This window comes from Vipera ursinii (assembly GCF_947247035.1).
Source record: "Vipera ursinii genome assembly, chromosome: 1".
In the NCBI taxonomy this organism is placed as follows: domain Eukaryota; kingdom Metazoa; phylum Chordata; class Lepidosauria; order Squamata; family Viperidae; genus Vipera; species Vipera ursinii.
This window is the reverse complement of record NC_139512.1, coordinates 99,252,045-99,266,024: the sequence shown is the minus strand read 5'-3', so window position 1 is coordinate 99,266,024 and position 13,980 is coordinate 99,252,045. Positions and strand designations below refer to the sequence as shown.

At 36.1% G+C, this 13,980-nt stretch overlaps 1 protein-coding gene across 3 annotated transcripts in view; it reads right to left on the bottom strand.

Moving 5' to 3' along the window:
* Window positions 1-2,209: 2,209 nt before the first annotated feature.
* The window catches only part of DENND5A (DENN domain containing 5A), a 72,292-nt gene continuing 60,521 nt past the window's right edge, over window positions 2,210-13,980 (bottom strand). For 2 of the 3 annotated variants that reach the window (XM_083350088.1, XM_083350089.1), the window contains 6 exons: window positions 12,752-12,870; window positions 11,564-11,745; window positions 8,708-8,790; window positions 6,988-7,111; window positions 5,247-5,415; window positions 2,210-4,009 (listed from right to left, as the gene is read on the bottom strand). In XM_083350088.1, the coding sequence (XP_083206214.1) occupies window positions 3,826-4,009; window positions 5,247-5,415; window positions 6,988-7,111; window positions 8,708-8,790; window positions 11,564-11,745; window positions 12,752-12,870 (861 nt within the window). In that variant the 3' untranslated portion in view covers window positions 2,210-3,825. Of the gene's footprint in view, window positions 4,010-5,246; window positions 5,416-6,987; window positions 7,112-8,707; window positions 8,791-11,563; window positions 11,746-12,751; window positions 12,871-13,980 lie in introns of those variants that run through there. The other variant, XM_083350090.1, reaches the window with a different exon arrangement.

Sequence of the window (13,980 nt, the reverse complement as noted above, 5' to 3'; positions counted from 1 at the left end):
TTTATACAAAATAATTGGATGTTGAATCTGCGTTGTTTGCATCATCACAGAACAAATTCTGTAGAAAATGAAGTAGCTCTGAAATGGCAACTTATGAATTAATTCAACAGTGAGATATCCTATTCAGAGTATTTTTGAAAAGGAGTTTGTAGCAGAATTTGATGCATGCAAGAAGTATTAATGTGTGATGAAATGCCTCTCCAAAATTCAAGCCATTTAGGATAAATAATTACCACAGATGGCATATTAAATTAATCTTGTTTATATTAGAAAAAAACTTTATTGCAGTTCAAGTAAGCTGTATCTATACAATGTTTAAAAATACAAATTACAATTAGAAAAGGAATAAAATACTTGCAGTTTCTGTTCTATAAAAATGACTAAAAATGTGCCAAAAATTCTTCACATTTTTATTAAAATTACAGCTGCATTTTGAGGAAAGTACAGAACCCTAAGTATAAAAGGAACTCCAAAAATGAAAATTAAAACCATGTAACTTTCAAGATGTTTTCATGTTTCCAGATATATTTAACTATGACACTGAGAATTCTAAAAGACTCCGAAGAATTTCATTCTTCTAGAGATCAACATTGCAGTGTCTATATTGGTGGAATAAAAATGCATTGTCTATATTGGTAGAAATATACAATGCACAAGCACAAAGTTTTGAAGTACTAGTCTGAAACTTAAAATTCTTCATAGTGGAAAAGTATTTGTCCTCTAGATAGAAACGTGATTTAAAAGTTTATGTGCTGGTATAGAAGAAAATTCCACTGAAAGGAATGGATTGCAACTGCCTTGTTAGTAAATGGAAAAAGCTACACTTCTGGTGGTGAATTTCTATTTTGATGACAAATGGTATAGTTGCCTATCATATAAATACAATGCAGTCCTTGTTATTCTCTTATAAACATGAAAATATTTGAATCATACAGCTTAAAGGAGAAATTCTGTTAACTGTTATGCTTTAACAAGAATGATATTTCTAGCTGCTGAAACAGCGTTCTGTGAGAATTAGGTCATCAGTGCCATGCTGAGAATTGAGCTTTTCTCTAGTTTTCTGAGAAATATATCATTTTGTGTGCACAGTTTGAATCTAGAAATGTTTTTGTGCCCTCCATTTAGCGTAAAAGAATAATAAGTGAACTATATTAATATTGCCTCTGTAATTGAGATATTTTGTTTGGAAATAAGTATCTACTGTGTTTTCATCTGAAGAGGTAGTTATATTTATGAGAATGCAATAGCCTAGAAGCATGCTGGACCTTTATTTCCTGTGTATTCATAAATGCAATTGTATACAATGTTTAAAATACTCTCCTAAATTTATCACTATATATGTATCATATTGTACACTTTTTGAAACATGTCCTCAGATTTAAGAGGCCTGTGATACTCTGCAAGATTATGGGACATAAGGTAGATATTTAAAAATTACAAATCTATAGTTGATGTTCATAGAACCAGTGTCATGGTTCTTAAGATAAATCATGTTTGACAAATGTGTTGCTTCAGGTTCCTTTACCAGAAGCAATTTTGACCCACTGCATACTGGGCCCAGGAAACACTTAAAATCAAGTTTCTTGTATGTAGCGGGGAAAAATTAATAACTTTAAATAGTATGCTTGAAATATGATAGGGCAGCACCAAGAATCCTTCAACTGTAAGAGAGTGATTTTGGCATCCTTGAATAATACAAACAAAAACAAAGATAAATCAACCTCCCATTATTTTCTCTGTATAGATGCTGGTGATAATTGTGATTAAGCCATGTGTGATATATACATTCATACATCTCTTTAGTCACACCCTGCATTAGCTACTATTGTGCAAATCTTCTATTAAGTTGGTATCTATCAGAAGACATCTTATTATAAGAGTTTAAGGAACATGGCATTTCAAAAGAAAGTGCCTAAAAGATATGTAACAGATTTTTTTTTATCTTCACAAGTTTAGTGTGCAGTCAGCTAACACTTTTCCTGATAAAAAATTAGGAGAAAAGAGTATGTTTAGGTGAACACACACAGAGATTTCAGTATAGCAATGCAACCAAGATTAGCATGAGTACACAACAACCAATACAATAAGGGTAAATGTGCTCCTTTGATAGTCAAGCAAATTCCTCTTAGGATAAGAGTAAATAGATTAAAAATGAAGTGAAAGAAGGCAATAATGAACACTTTTCAAGATAATAATGAAAAACACAAGGTAAGTAAAAATAGTAAAATTTAATACATGTGCTGTACTTTAAGTTACTGGAAAAATGACCACAAAATGTAGGAATTAAGAATAATGCTACTTGAGTAAACTGACAACTGAAGACTCCTTTTACACAGCTCCCTATGTTAAAGCCTAGTGTTCATACAGAAAAGGCCTCTTACAACAGTACAGAGAGTTCAACCCTTGTCCTATGTATCTCAGTATTATCTCTATTAGGTATGCATCTTCTAAGGATTTTAAAATTCTCAGCTAATAATAACAGTTGTTTCTAGGCATTCACTAGATTTTTTTTCTTGATTGGAATTTTACTATTTATAAGAATCCACATCTGAACTTAATTAGAATAGGCTAATATTTTTACACAATGTTCACATGTATCCAAGAATTCCTGCATTTAACAAAGCAAAAGAATTAAAACATGATATTCGGCATTTGAAAAGAATACGTTTGTTATCTTCTGCCTATGAAGTAGGGTTAACCAAGATCTGAAAATCTTTACATGTTAATCGGTTGAGTAACAGCATAAGTAAGTCACAGTAATACTGACCTCACTCATACTCATCCCAAATGTTTGACCAGAAGATGTGCTTATAATGCTGTAATAAAATTGTGCCAGTAATGTGTCACACAAGCGTGAAATTTTGTTCTATGTGACTGCATATTCATATGCTATTCCAGCAAGTGTCATATTATTACACTGATAGCCATCATGAGTAGGGGATATGCAACCTTAAAATCACATTTGTATTTTATGTTCTGAAATACCATTATATATAAACTAATTGAACTTGAAAGGCATGTCCATGCTGAGACATATTTTTCTGGAGCTTTTGTCTAAGGGGGTTGTACTCAAGTATATAGCATTCTTTTTTAAAGGCAAAGACCAGATCATGATGAAAAAGTTAAATAAATAAATGCCAGTTAAAACACACTTATAATTTTCTCTGTGCAATTTCATGTATGAAAAAATACTACTGATTTCTGAACATCTATCTGCATGTTTTACTCCTGAAAAATCTGCTAAAAATAATACTGATAAAAAAGAAAAAATGCTAATGAATTCAGTGCTTTGAGCCTATTAAAAACATTTACATTTCTAAGTTTCTTGCAGCACAGCAGTGACTCAACATGGAAATGCTAAAGAGATAATAGTGTAACTTGCGTAATAAAATATTAGTTTTTAATTGCTTAGTGACTCTTAGCAGAAATTGGAATGTGTTAATTACATTTTTTCAGGATACAATCTGAAGGCAAGTTGAGAGAATGCTAAGAGCTTCTCACTGCACCATTATCTATGGCAAAGAAATATTACAGCTTTAAAATAAGCTGCACAATACTCATCTAACTCTTTCACATGAAAGCGTGTAAAAGCAAATCAGTAAATAAACTCTAAAAGTAATTCATAAGTATCCTTTTTCCTTTTACACACCAGATGTACAGTTTTTGTTATATTTTTGCACACCATTTGGATCTTCATTCCAGAAGAGTTGCATTGAGTCACATGAATATTTTGGATGCGATGTATTAGCAGATAGAATCTTTGCATACTAACAATAGTTTGTTCCTTGTTGCTTTTTTAAACAGTGCTTGTTGCATGAGGCAAAATCAGATGTCAATTCCTTTGACAAGGGATGCTTCCAGTGTGATATTGAACTCCTGTAATGTTTGCAACACACGGATCAAAGAATTCACAAGTGTATGATCTTTTATCAATGCTGTATCCTCGTACATCTGAGCAGTGATGGGGCAGTCTGCCAACAGAGCAATCCAATGGTGTAAGAGATGATCTCTGTAAGGGAAAGTTTTAGAGGTCTAAAATAAGCATTAAATATTATCTTCTTCTGTAAGAAAAATACTAATTTTTCTTGTGTTATCACTCCTTCTCAACTCAAATTTAGCAATTGTACATCTACTACCTAGTTTTGGTATGAACAAGCTAACTTGAAGGTCTCCACATTTTTTAGAACTCTCACAGTCTTGAATGTCAGCAATCGTAGGTTTAATGGAGAACAACTACATGGTGAAAGCAATTTGTAGACTTCGTGTTGATACCTTGCTTGAGACCTTCAGAGTTCCTGCCAAAATTCTGAAGACAATAAAAAGGAATTCCAAAACATTTGGTTCATTTAACAAGTATTAAGCTAATTTTTTTTAAAGTAGAAACAATTATTTTTAAAAAGTGTATATAATATTTGAATAGAATTATTGCTTCAGTTTGTGTAATTCTTGCCCCCACAAACAAAAAATTAGAAGTAAAATGTGAGGCGTGACTGAAAAAAATGTCCTTCTCTGAACATTAAGAATTTTGAGATATGGGGCTGGAATGAGCAAGAAGAAAAAAAAATTTTTTGAAAAAAATCCTAGCACAATAATTATTTTCAGAAGACCCAAATGGTTATATATATCTTGTGCGCATGTGTGTATATGTGTCTGTCTGTCATCTATCAATTATTTGGGGTTTCAGTCTATACTGGCAAATTGTGTACCTATTCACTGTGGGTTTTTACTCTATCATTATGCAAAAACTATCCAGAGCTTAAAGATTTTTCATTAACAGGACACAGTTCTCAATTTTTAAAAAATTGTATTTACTTCTCTCAATAAACCCATAAAGTAAAATAGTTCCAGATGCTAGCAGTTCTGACAATGACTGGAACTTGATTCTGAAGGTAACTATTAATGAAAGAACAAAAAGGGTTATTTTCATTCATTTACAGTCCCATTATAACATTTGAGGAGCTCAAATACCTTTATTATAGCATAAGGTAGGAAGAGTAGAACTCCTGCTGAATATTCAAAAACAAAAACACTAAGATTTCTTTTTCTAGCACATTAAACAACTTTTTTTAAAAAAAAATCACTTGTCACAAAATAAATTGTTACAGATAATCATCTTCTATTTTAAATTTCTAAAAGCTAATACTTCTTTAAACAGCATCAACCTGACCAACAGAATAAGGAAACAAAATAATTAGGAAAACATTAAAGCAAGTAGCTTGCAGACAAAGCAATAGCGATAGTCATACCTAGCTCCTAGGCAAACTAACATCTGAAATTTGCCATCTTTCCCAATGTTTCTAGGAGTGTTGTTGATGGCTGTTACAAAGCGACAAAAACTCCTAGCTCTTTTCTGCCAGTTTTCTTCTGGGACCAGTTCATTCTGATCAAGAGCTTCATAAAATCCTTGTGCTTTTTCTGAAGGTAGACGCAGAACAAAAAATGGTCATCTAACCACATCAGATTGTAACTGAATTATTTTTGTGTTTTTAAATACAAACATACCAATTTTACTCTGATCATCTAATACAGGGGTGTCAAACTCAATTTCATTGAGGGCCGCATCAGCATTGCAGTTGCCCTCAGGGGGCCGGGTGGGTATGGCCAGGGTGGGTGTGGCCTACTGGGTGGGCGTGGCTAGAGTGCATATGGCCTACTGGGTGGGTGTGGCCAGCTCTACATCATTCGCATCAAGGGTGCCTATGGGGGCCTGGGCAGGAGTGGGACAGATCTGAGGGTCTCTGGCAGAAGGAGGGTCTCTGGGCCAGGGCCAAGGCAGTGGGGGCCATTCCCTCCCTGTTTCCAGGATGGCTTCGCGGGCCACATGAAACCACTTCGCGGGCCGGATCTGGCCCCCGGGCCTTGTGTTTGACATGTCTGATCTAATATCTATGGAGTACAGATAGTCCTCGACTTACAACCACAAGTGAGCCCAAAGTTTCTGTTGCTAAAAGACGTTTGTTAAGTGAATTTTGCCCCATTTTATGACCTTTCTTGCTACAATTGTTAAGTGAATCACTGCAGTTGTTAAAGTTAGTGACACGTCTGTTAAGTGAATCTGACTTTACTTGCCAGAAGGTGGCAAAAGGGGATCACATGACCCCAGGACACTGCAACTGCCATAAATAGGAGTCAGTTGCCAAATGTCTGAATTTGGATCATGTGACCATGGGGGGACACCGCAACAGTCATGTGAAAAACGGTCATAAAGTCACTTTTTTCAGTGCCGTTGTAACTTTGAACGGTCACTAAATGAACTGTTTTAAGCTGAGAATTACTTGTAATATGCCATTGTTTTCAACTTTCTTATATTGAGTATTAGTAGAGAATGTATATAATATATAAAAAGCAAATATCACTACATTTTCAAATTTAAAATTTGACATTCAGGCAATTGATAAAATAAATCTCGTATTTTGCTTAGTGCTCTTAGTACCAAATATTATTTTACTACTTTCTTACATATTCTTACAAGAAAGAGCCTTGGTGGAACAGTGGGCTAATGCCTCCTTAAGTAACACCAGCTGCCTGCAATTAGTGCAGGTTCGCATCCCACCAGGCTCAAGGTTGACTCAGCCTTCCATCCTTCCCAGGTAGGTAAAATGAGGACCCAGATTGTTGGGGGCAATAAGCTGACTTTGTAATAATACCGCTTGGGGTGTGTGTGAAAGCCCTAATAAGCAGGCATATACATAGAATGAAGGCTACTGCTAAGCTTGTAAGCCGCCCTGAGTCTTCGGAAAAGGGCGGGATATAAATGGAATTAAAATAAAATAAATAAATAAATATTGCCTTGTCTCTCTTCAAATATTATCCAGAATAATTGCTTCATTTCATTTTCTTATATTAAGAATGGGTGTTAAAAGTTATTTCTAGTACTAAATAGTGTTTATTGCAATAACCAATAATTCAGATTATCCATGAGGCTCATTTAAGAAGACAAAGTAGATATTATAGGATTATATCTCCAAGCAAGTGTTCCGTACTTACCTAGAAAATCCCAAATAAAAACATTTTTGAAGAGCCTAGGAGATTTAAATCCATGCTGAAACACTTGCTCTAGAGCAGAAACAAGTCCACCTTCTCCACAAAGCAAAAGTGTTAAACTTCCTCTCTGCCAATGGAAAATCAAACAATCAAATGCTTTATTTTTAAGTTGTTTATATATCTGTCTAACCATAAACCACTACAGCCTGTGATAATTAACACTATACATATATGCCATGATATGTATATTTCATATTGATTCCACCTATTATATTAAAAAGGGACGCGGTGGCTCAGTGGGTTAAGACGCTGAGCTTGTCGATCAGAAGGTTGGCAGTTTGGCGGGTCGAATCCCGAGTGCCGCGTAACAGAGTGAGCGCCTGTTACTCGTCCCAGCTTCTGCCAACCTAGCAGTTCAAAAGCACGTAAAAATGCAAGTAGAAAAATAGGGACCACTACGGTGGGAAGGTAACAGCGTTCCGTGCGCCTTTGGCGTCTAGTCATGCCGGCCACATGACCACGGAGACGTCCTTGGACAAGCTCTGGCTCTTCGGCTTTGAAACGGAGATGAGCACTGGCCCCTAGAGTCGGAAACGACTAGCACGCATATGCAGGGGAACCTTTACCTTTATTATATTAAAAAGGTTCAGAAGTAAGGCTACAACAGAAATTGGAAATTTTTAATAGATTACATTTATTTATAAGGTAGCCAAATGAAAACTACAAAATGAGTAACACACTGGAACAGAGATAGATAATCTATAACTTATATATAGCAACAGCCCTTTTACTGAAATAAGTGGAGATCCCCAAATTGCATCAGCAAGAAAACAATCAACTTGTACCATACAATGCAAAGAAAGGACAATAGAGGCAGACCACGTGAAACTGCAGGGAGAATAGTGGACAACTTCTGTTTGCTATGGATGCCTATGCTACTGGGTACCTGCAACAGTATGTAGGAAACACCTTGAAGACGGGAGAAGAAATGTTGCCTAAGGAATGGTCAGATATGAGATGGTATAGTCTGCAACTGGATAGAGGGCCGAGTAATAAGCTCAAAAGGAATCCTCCCTAGCTTCTCAGACTGTAAAAAAGATGGCAGGAATTAGACTTGCCAGAGTCTGTTAATGTAGCCTTACAATAAAGTAGAATTAGTTCATTTGGTCATGTTTCCTGTGTGGCCTGGAAGACTAAGCCTGCAAAGGCTGAAGTACCACAGGATATGTCTACTACTACAAAATAGGGAAAAGAGTAAAAAACCTCAGATGAGAATGTAGTCCGTATATGAAAATTAAGGAAAGTATTGGTGATCCAGATTCACACAAATCAAATTCCAAACCTACCTCTCATTCCCACAGTGTAGTTTACCTGCCCCTTTTTATCAAATACCGGTAATAACAATTCATCAAATTTGTATCCTGCCTGACTCCCAGTGACTCTGACTGGCTCATAACAATCAAAGGAATTACAGTAAAAGATAAATTAGATGTAAATTTATATTTCACCTCTAGTAATACTGATCAAATGAACCTAATTACAGCTTCCAAACACACTTGAAAGTCCTAATAAGAACTGCCACAGTATGAAATTATGTACAATATCATGTATTTGATAATCTACACCTTTACATTAATTAGCAATTATATTAGTCAATTCTAGGCAGATATCAATCAAGGAAGAAATGATCAATCCCCATTATTGCTATGTATAGTAAGCTTACCTCTTTCTCTGGCTTGTGGAAATGTTTCACAATTCCATTTACTGCTTCACCAATAGATTCTTGTATCTGACCTGTATTTAACTCTGTGCAAAAGAGAATATATATATATATATTTAAAAAACCTAATTTGATGTCTAGTTTATACACAGACAAGTCCTTTTAAAAATAAAAATGGAGAACATATTCTCTCTTTTATAGCATTTTTTTCAAAAGTTACTGTGTAGCATACCACAAATAATAATCCCATAATAAAAATAAAATTACGTTATAAAATATATTCAGCTATCTAGATAATAAGGTTAGAAAATTAACTCTTTGTAGCTTTGCTCTAGTTTTGAATCATAGGTCCAAAGAGGACACCTTAATCTCAAGAACAAATCCTGTTCACTGCAGGAAGTGATATATTCCCAGCAAATGACTGACAAGCTGCTTGAACACATCCACTGATAGGAAGCTGTCCAGCTCGCTGGATAATTGGTTCTCCTATAAATCTTTTCTTCCTGTTAGGAAGTTTGTTTGTTCCCCACCCCCCAACATTAAATACAAACTCTTTGTGCAGTAATATAGAAGAGATGATGGTCTTTTCGTTTCTTTTAAGTAGGTGAAGAATACTATTCTACCCTCTCAGTCTTCCTGTATAAACATTCTCAGTTTTTTTAACCACTCCTGTAGGATTTAGCATCTAGTAAAGGACTTGGTACACTGGATGGTGGCTGACCAATGCAGACCAGCAGAACGGAATGACTTCCCATGATGTAGAAATTACACTTCTATCCATGGGGCCTAAAACTACAGTTGTCTTTTTTAGTTGGTCTTTTTTTTTTGCAGTCAGATCACATTGTAGATTCTGATTCAGTTTGTGATCAGTAACAATATACTTGTGCATTCTGCAGTTGTTTCTAGTAAATTGCAAACATAATTTTTCAGTACTGTTGTAAGTTCAAATGGTTGCTAAACAGAACTGTCATTAACAAGGACTGCCTGTGTATACTAGTTTGTGTGCATACAAAATAATAATAATAATAATAATAATAATAATAATAATAATAATAATAATAATAATAATAATAAAGTTGGAAGGGACCTTGGAGGTCATCTAGTCCAACCCCTTGTTCAGGCAGGAAACCTTATACCATTTCAGGCAAATGGCTGTCCAGTCTCTTCTTAAAAACCTCCAGTGTTGGAGCATTCACCACCTCTGGAGGCAGGTTGTTCCACTGGTTAATTGTTCTAACTGTCAGGAAGTTTCTCCTTAGTTCTAGGTTGCTTCTCTCCTTGACTAGTTTCCATCCATTGCTTCTTGTCCTGCTTTCAGGTGCTTTGGAGAATAGCTTGTCTCCCTCTTCTTTGTGGCAGCCCCTGAGATATTGGAACACTGCTATCATGTCACCCCTCACCCTTCTCTACACATACCCAATTCCAGCAACCGTTCCCTATATGTTTTAGCCTCCAGCCCCCTAATCATCTTTGTTGCTCTTCTCTGTACTCTTTCTAGAGTCTCGACATCTTTTTTACATCATGGTGACCAAAACTGGATGCAGTATTCCAGGTGTGGCCTTACCAAAGCATTGTAAAGTGGTATTAGTACTTCACTTGATCTTGATTCTATCCCTCTGTTAATGCAGCCTAGCACTGTGTTGGCTTTTTTGGCAGCTGCAGCACACTGCTGGCTCATATTGAAGTGATTGTCTACTAAGACTCCAAGATCCCTCTCACAGTTACTACTGTTGAGCAAGGTACCACCTATACTATACCTATGCATTTGATTTTTCCTGCCTAAATGTAGAACCTTACTTTTTTCACCATTGAATTTCATTTTGTTAGATAGTGCCCAGTGTTCGAGTCTGTGCAGATCCTTCTGTATCTTAAGCCTATCTTCTGGAGTATTGGCTATTCCTGCCAGCTTGGTGTCGTCTGCAAATTTGATGAGTTCCCCATCTATCCCCTCATGGGCACCCAGTTGCCCATATATGTTACTATCGGCCTTCGCAAGTAAACCAGACAGGACTGGATGCATCTACTTGATATTGGTGTTGTAACAATGTGGCTGCCAGATGGTATTCTTTGAGGATGGGAAGCCATTCCCAAAATCCCTCTCTTTGGAAGAGAATAGGAGATTTGCAAGACTGATGTCAGCCCTCGTAAACCAGACAGGAAACAAGACTAGATGAACCAATTCTACTTTATTGTAGGGCTATATTAACAGAACTTTGCAAATCTGAAGGCATAAACTTCCCAATATCATTTTAGGTGCTTCATCCATTAGGATGGAACTTTCCTAAATATCTTTCTCTGGCCATTAAGCCACTGGGGGCTCCTGCCTCTTGTCTGTTTGATTCTAAGCAGTATCTCTTTTCCTCCTTTCCCAAAGGTCACTTACAATTCCATTATAGTTATAAAGCTATAACAGGAAAATTGGTCCTTGGCAAATGATGTTAATAGCTACACTCAACAGGCTGAGTGCAATCTTTATAAATTAAACAAGAAAATCTCTTAACAGGTTTATGAGATATCCTGCTTGTAATCATTAATGTTTTTAGCTTTATACTACAGATTTAATCAATAAACATTGTCTTTCTTTCCTCAGTCAGTAGATGAACCAATATATAGTTCAATTGCAACAATATTTATGAACTCTCATGCATATTTGAGATAATAACCAATTATATTGTGTGACTTAGTTTTAATAGCATGAATTTTGGAATTATTTACAACTGATAATTACAGAGAACATATTCACAGTTTTGAGAACAGACCAGTGGGTCATACAACTAAGTGTTATAATACTGAGTCTCCCTGAGTATTCTATGCCATTTTTCAGGTAGCTCATTCATAACTACAATCCACCCAGCTTACTTGGCTTGTTGTTAGGTGATATGGTGACAAATCTTCTGATCATGCTGGGGGATTGCTGTAATGGAGGCGTTCTGCACTGTCTTTCATCTACCTCAGTATGAGATGTCAGCAATTCACCCACTAAGATCCTTTCTAAGCTGCCATCATCTACACCTTTTCCAAGCCATCTTCCACATGGAAACCTGAGGAAAAAAATAAAGAAAAGTACTGTAGGGTCACTGTGCTCATATTATACTTTTAAAAAGACAGCACACAGCAGACTTGATTTTGCTCTGTAATGTGACTGTGCTTCATTGTAAATATTTCCAGTTACTGTATAATTGAGCCAGCAGAATAGTGTTCATGTACTTCTGAATAGACCAGGGGTCTGCAACCTTGACAACTTTAAGACTTGTATTGACAGCTACAACTGACCATCTTGAGTTTTTGAAAGATCACTGAAGGCTATTTGATGATGCAATGTTTCCTCTGGAAGAGGCATACTTCATTTTTCCCCCCAGCTCTTTTGTGGAAAAGGTAAGAAGCAGAAGATGGAGAATTTCCAGAAGGAATCTTTAACTTAGACCACACACTTAGCAATAAGCTTTAATCAATCTACTATACTTTGATTATTCTGTTGCTATATTTTGGCAATGCAGGTTTAGGATAACGGGGGTTTCAAATAAACTGCTGGGAACCACTGGGTTGCCCACCTCTGATGTAACTCTTTCTGTCTCACAGGGACACACAGCCTACCTTCTGAAAATAAAATAAAAAAGATGAAGATTGTGGATTTAAACATGCAAATATTTGGAATGGACTGCAGATGGGGTGCACAATAGCACAATTTAGGCTGTCAAATACTGATTTAAAAATCAGGATATGTGTATAGGCTCCATTCTTCCATTAGATTCCAATTTATGCAGAAGTCAATGCATATTTTTTGTATAAGCATGAATCTAATAGAAAGTTACTATAATAGATAAAAGATTATTTATTATATGTGAAGTAGAAAATTCCAAATAAATGTACTTCCAACATTTGCAGATTCAGCTAGTAAAGTTATTAAGATTGATACATCCTTCTTTGGAACAGTTACAGAAACAAGTAAATGAGGCAATCATATTTATTGTAGTACAAATTAGTTTACTCAAGAATTCAATAATTCAAATACTATTTGTACAATGCATAAATTGAAAGGAAACTTACTTGTAAGTGTGACCCGTCACTTCATTTCTGACCATAACATATTCCACTAGCCACTTGGCATACAATCCAGAATTATCGTGTCCTATTTGTACTGTAGTAAGTTTTCCCAAATTCTGACACTAAAAATTAGAAAACAAAAAAAATCAAACAAGTTGCCTTTATTAATGTACATTAGAAGAGGGAAGATATAACAGGACTTTAGGCAGACATTGGAGATGCACATAGACAAAGAATTGAATTATAGTTTGAAAGTCAATTCTGTTTTGCTCTGCAACTGGAAAGCAACAGAAATGCAAGGGAGAGAAGGCAATTGACACTCTCAGAAGAAGATTGGAATTTTAACTAGGGTTAAAAAGATAATGTGATAGTTCCCATTTTCTCCAAGATGATTCAGTAATTGTTGTTGATGGGATCCTCTCTCTCTGAAGGAACAGGTCCACAACTTGGGAACATATGGCTGTTGCAGGAACATCAGAGGAAAGCCATGAGCAGAGAACACATGTTCAGCATTGGCTAATATGCCAGCTGCACCCATTTCTTGCTTATGAAGCTATGGCAACATTTATCTATGTCCTGAACACTACTCTCACATCCTCTATATGGGATTGCTTTTGAAATGACCCAGAATTTGCAGGTGGCACACATGGCAATGGTCAGGATATTAATGGCTAATAATTAGTACTGGTATGTTCTCTCCTTACTGCCCAAGCTACCGATTAGTTTCCAAGTCCAAACAAAATTCTTTATTACTTAAAAACCTCTATGTAAACAAACTCCAGGTTACCTTAGGGACTGTCCCCTTCAAGTGGACACTGATGACACATGCATTGTAAAAGGGAGGCTTTGCTTAGGATCTTATTTCCATGAAAGATCAAATGAGCACTGCAAGCAACATCCCCCTCCTTTGTAACGCTAATTCTAGAGATGCACCAGGTACCCTCCTTGCTGATTTCCCATAAATCACTGAAAGTTCTGTTTCATTAGACCAGACATGTCAAACTTGCGACGTCATGTGACGTCGCACAACATATCGGAGCTTTTTCCCCATTGCTGGCAATGGGGTGGGCGTCGTTTCCTGATGACGCTTCCGGCCTGCGGGCTAGCAGTTTGATACCGCTGCATTAGACCATCACTGACTAATTATTTATGATGGTAGATTTTTGGGTTTTGGATCTTTTTCCCCTTTTTGTTCTGTGATAAATTTAATGATTTTTAACTTTGTAAAAACC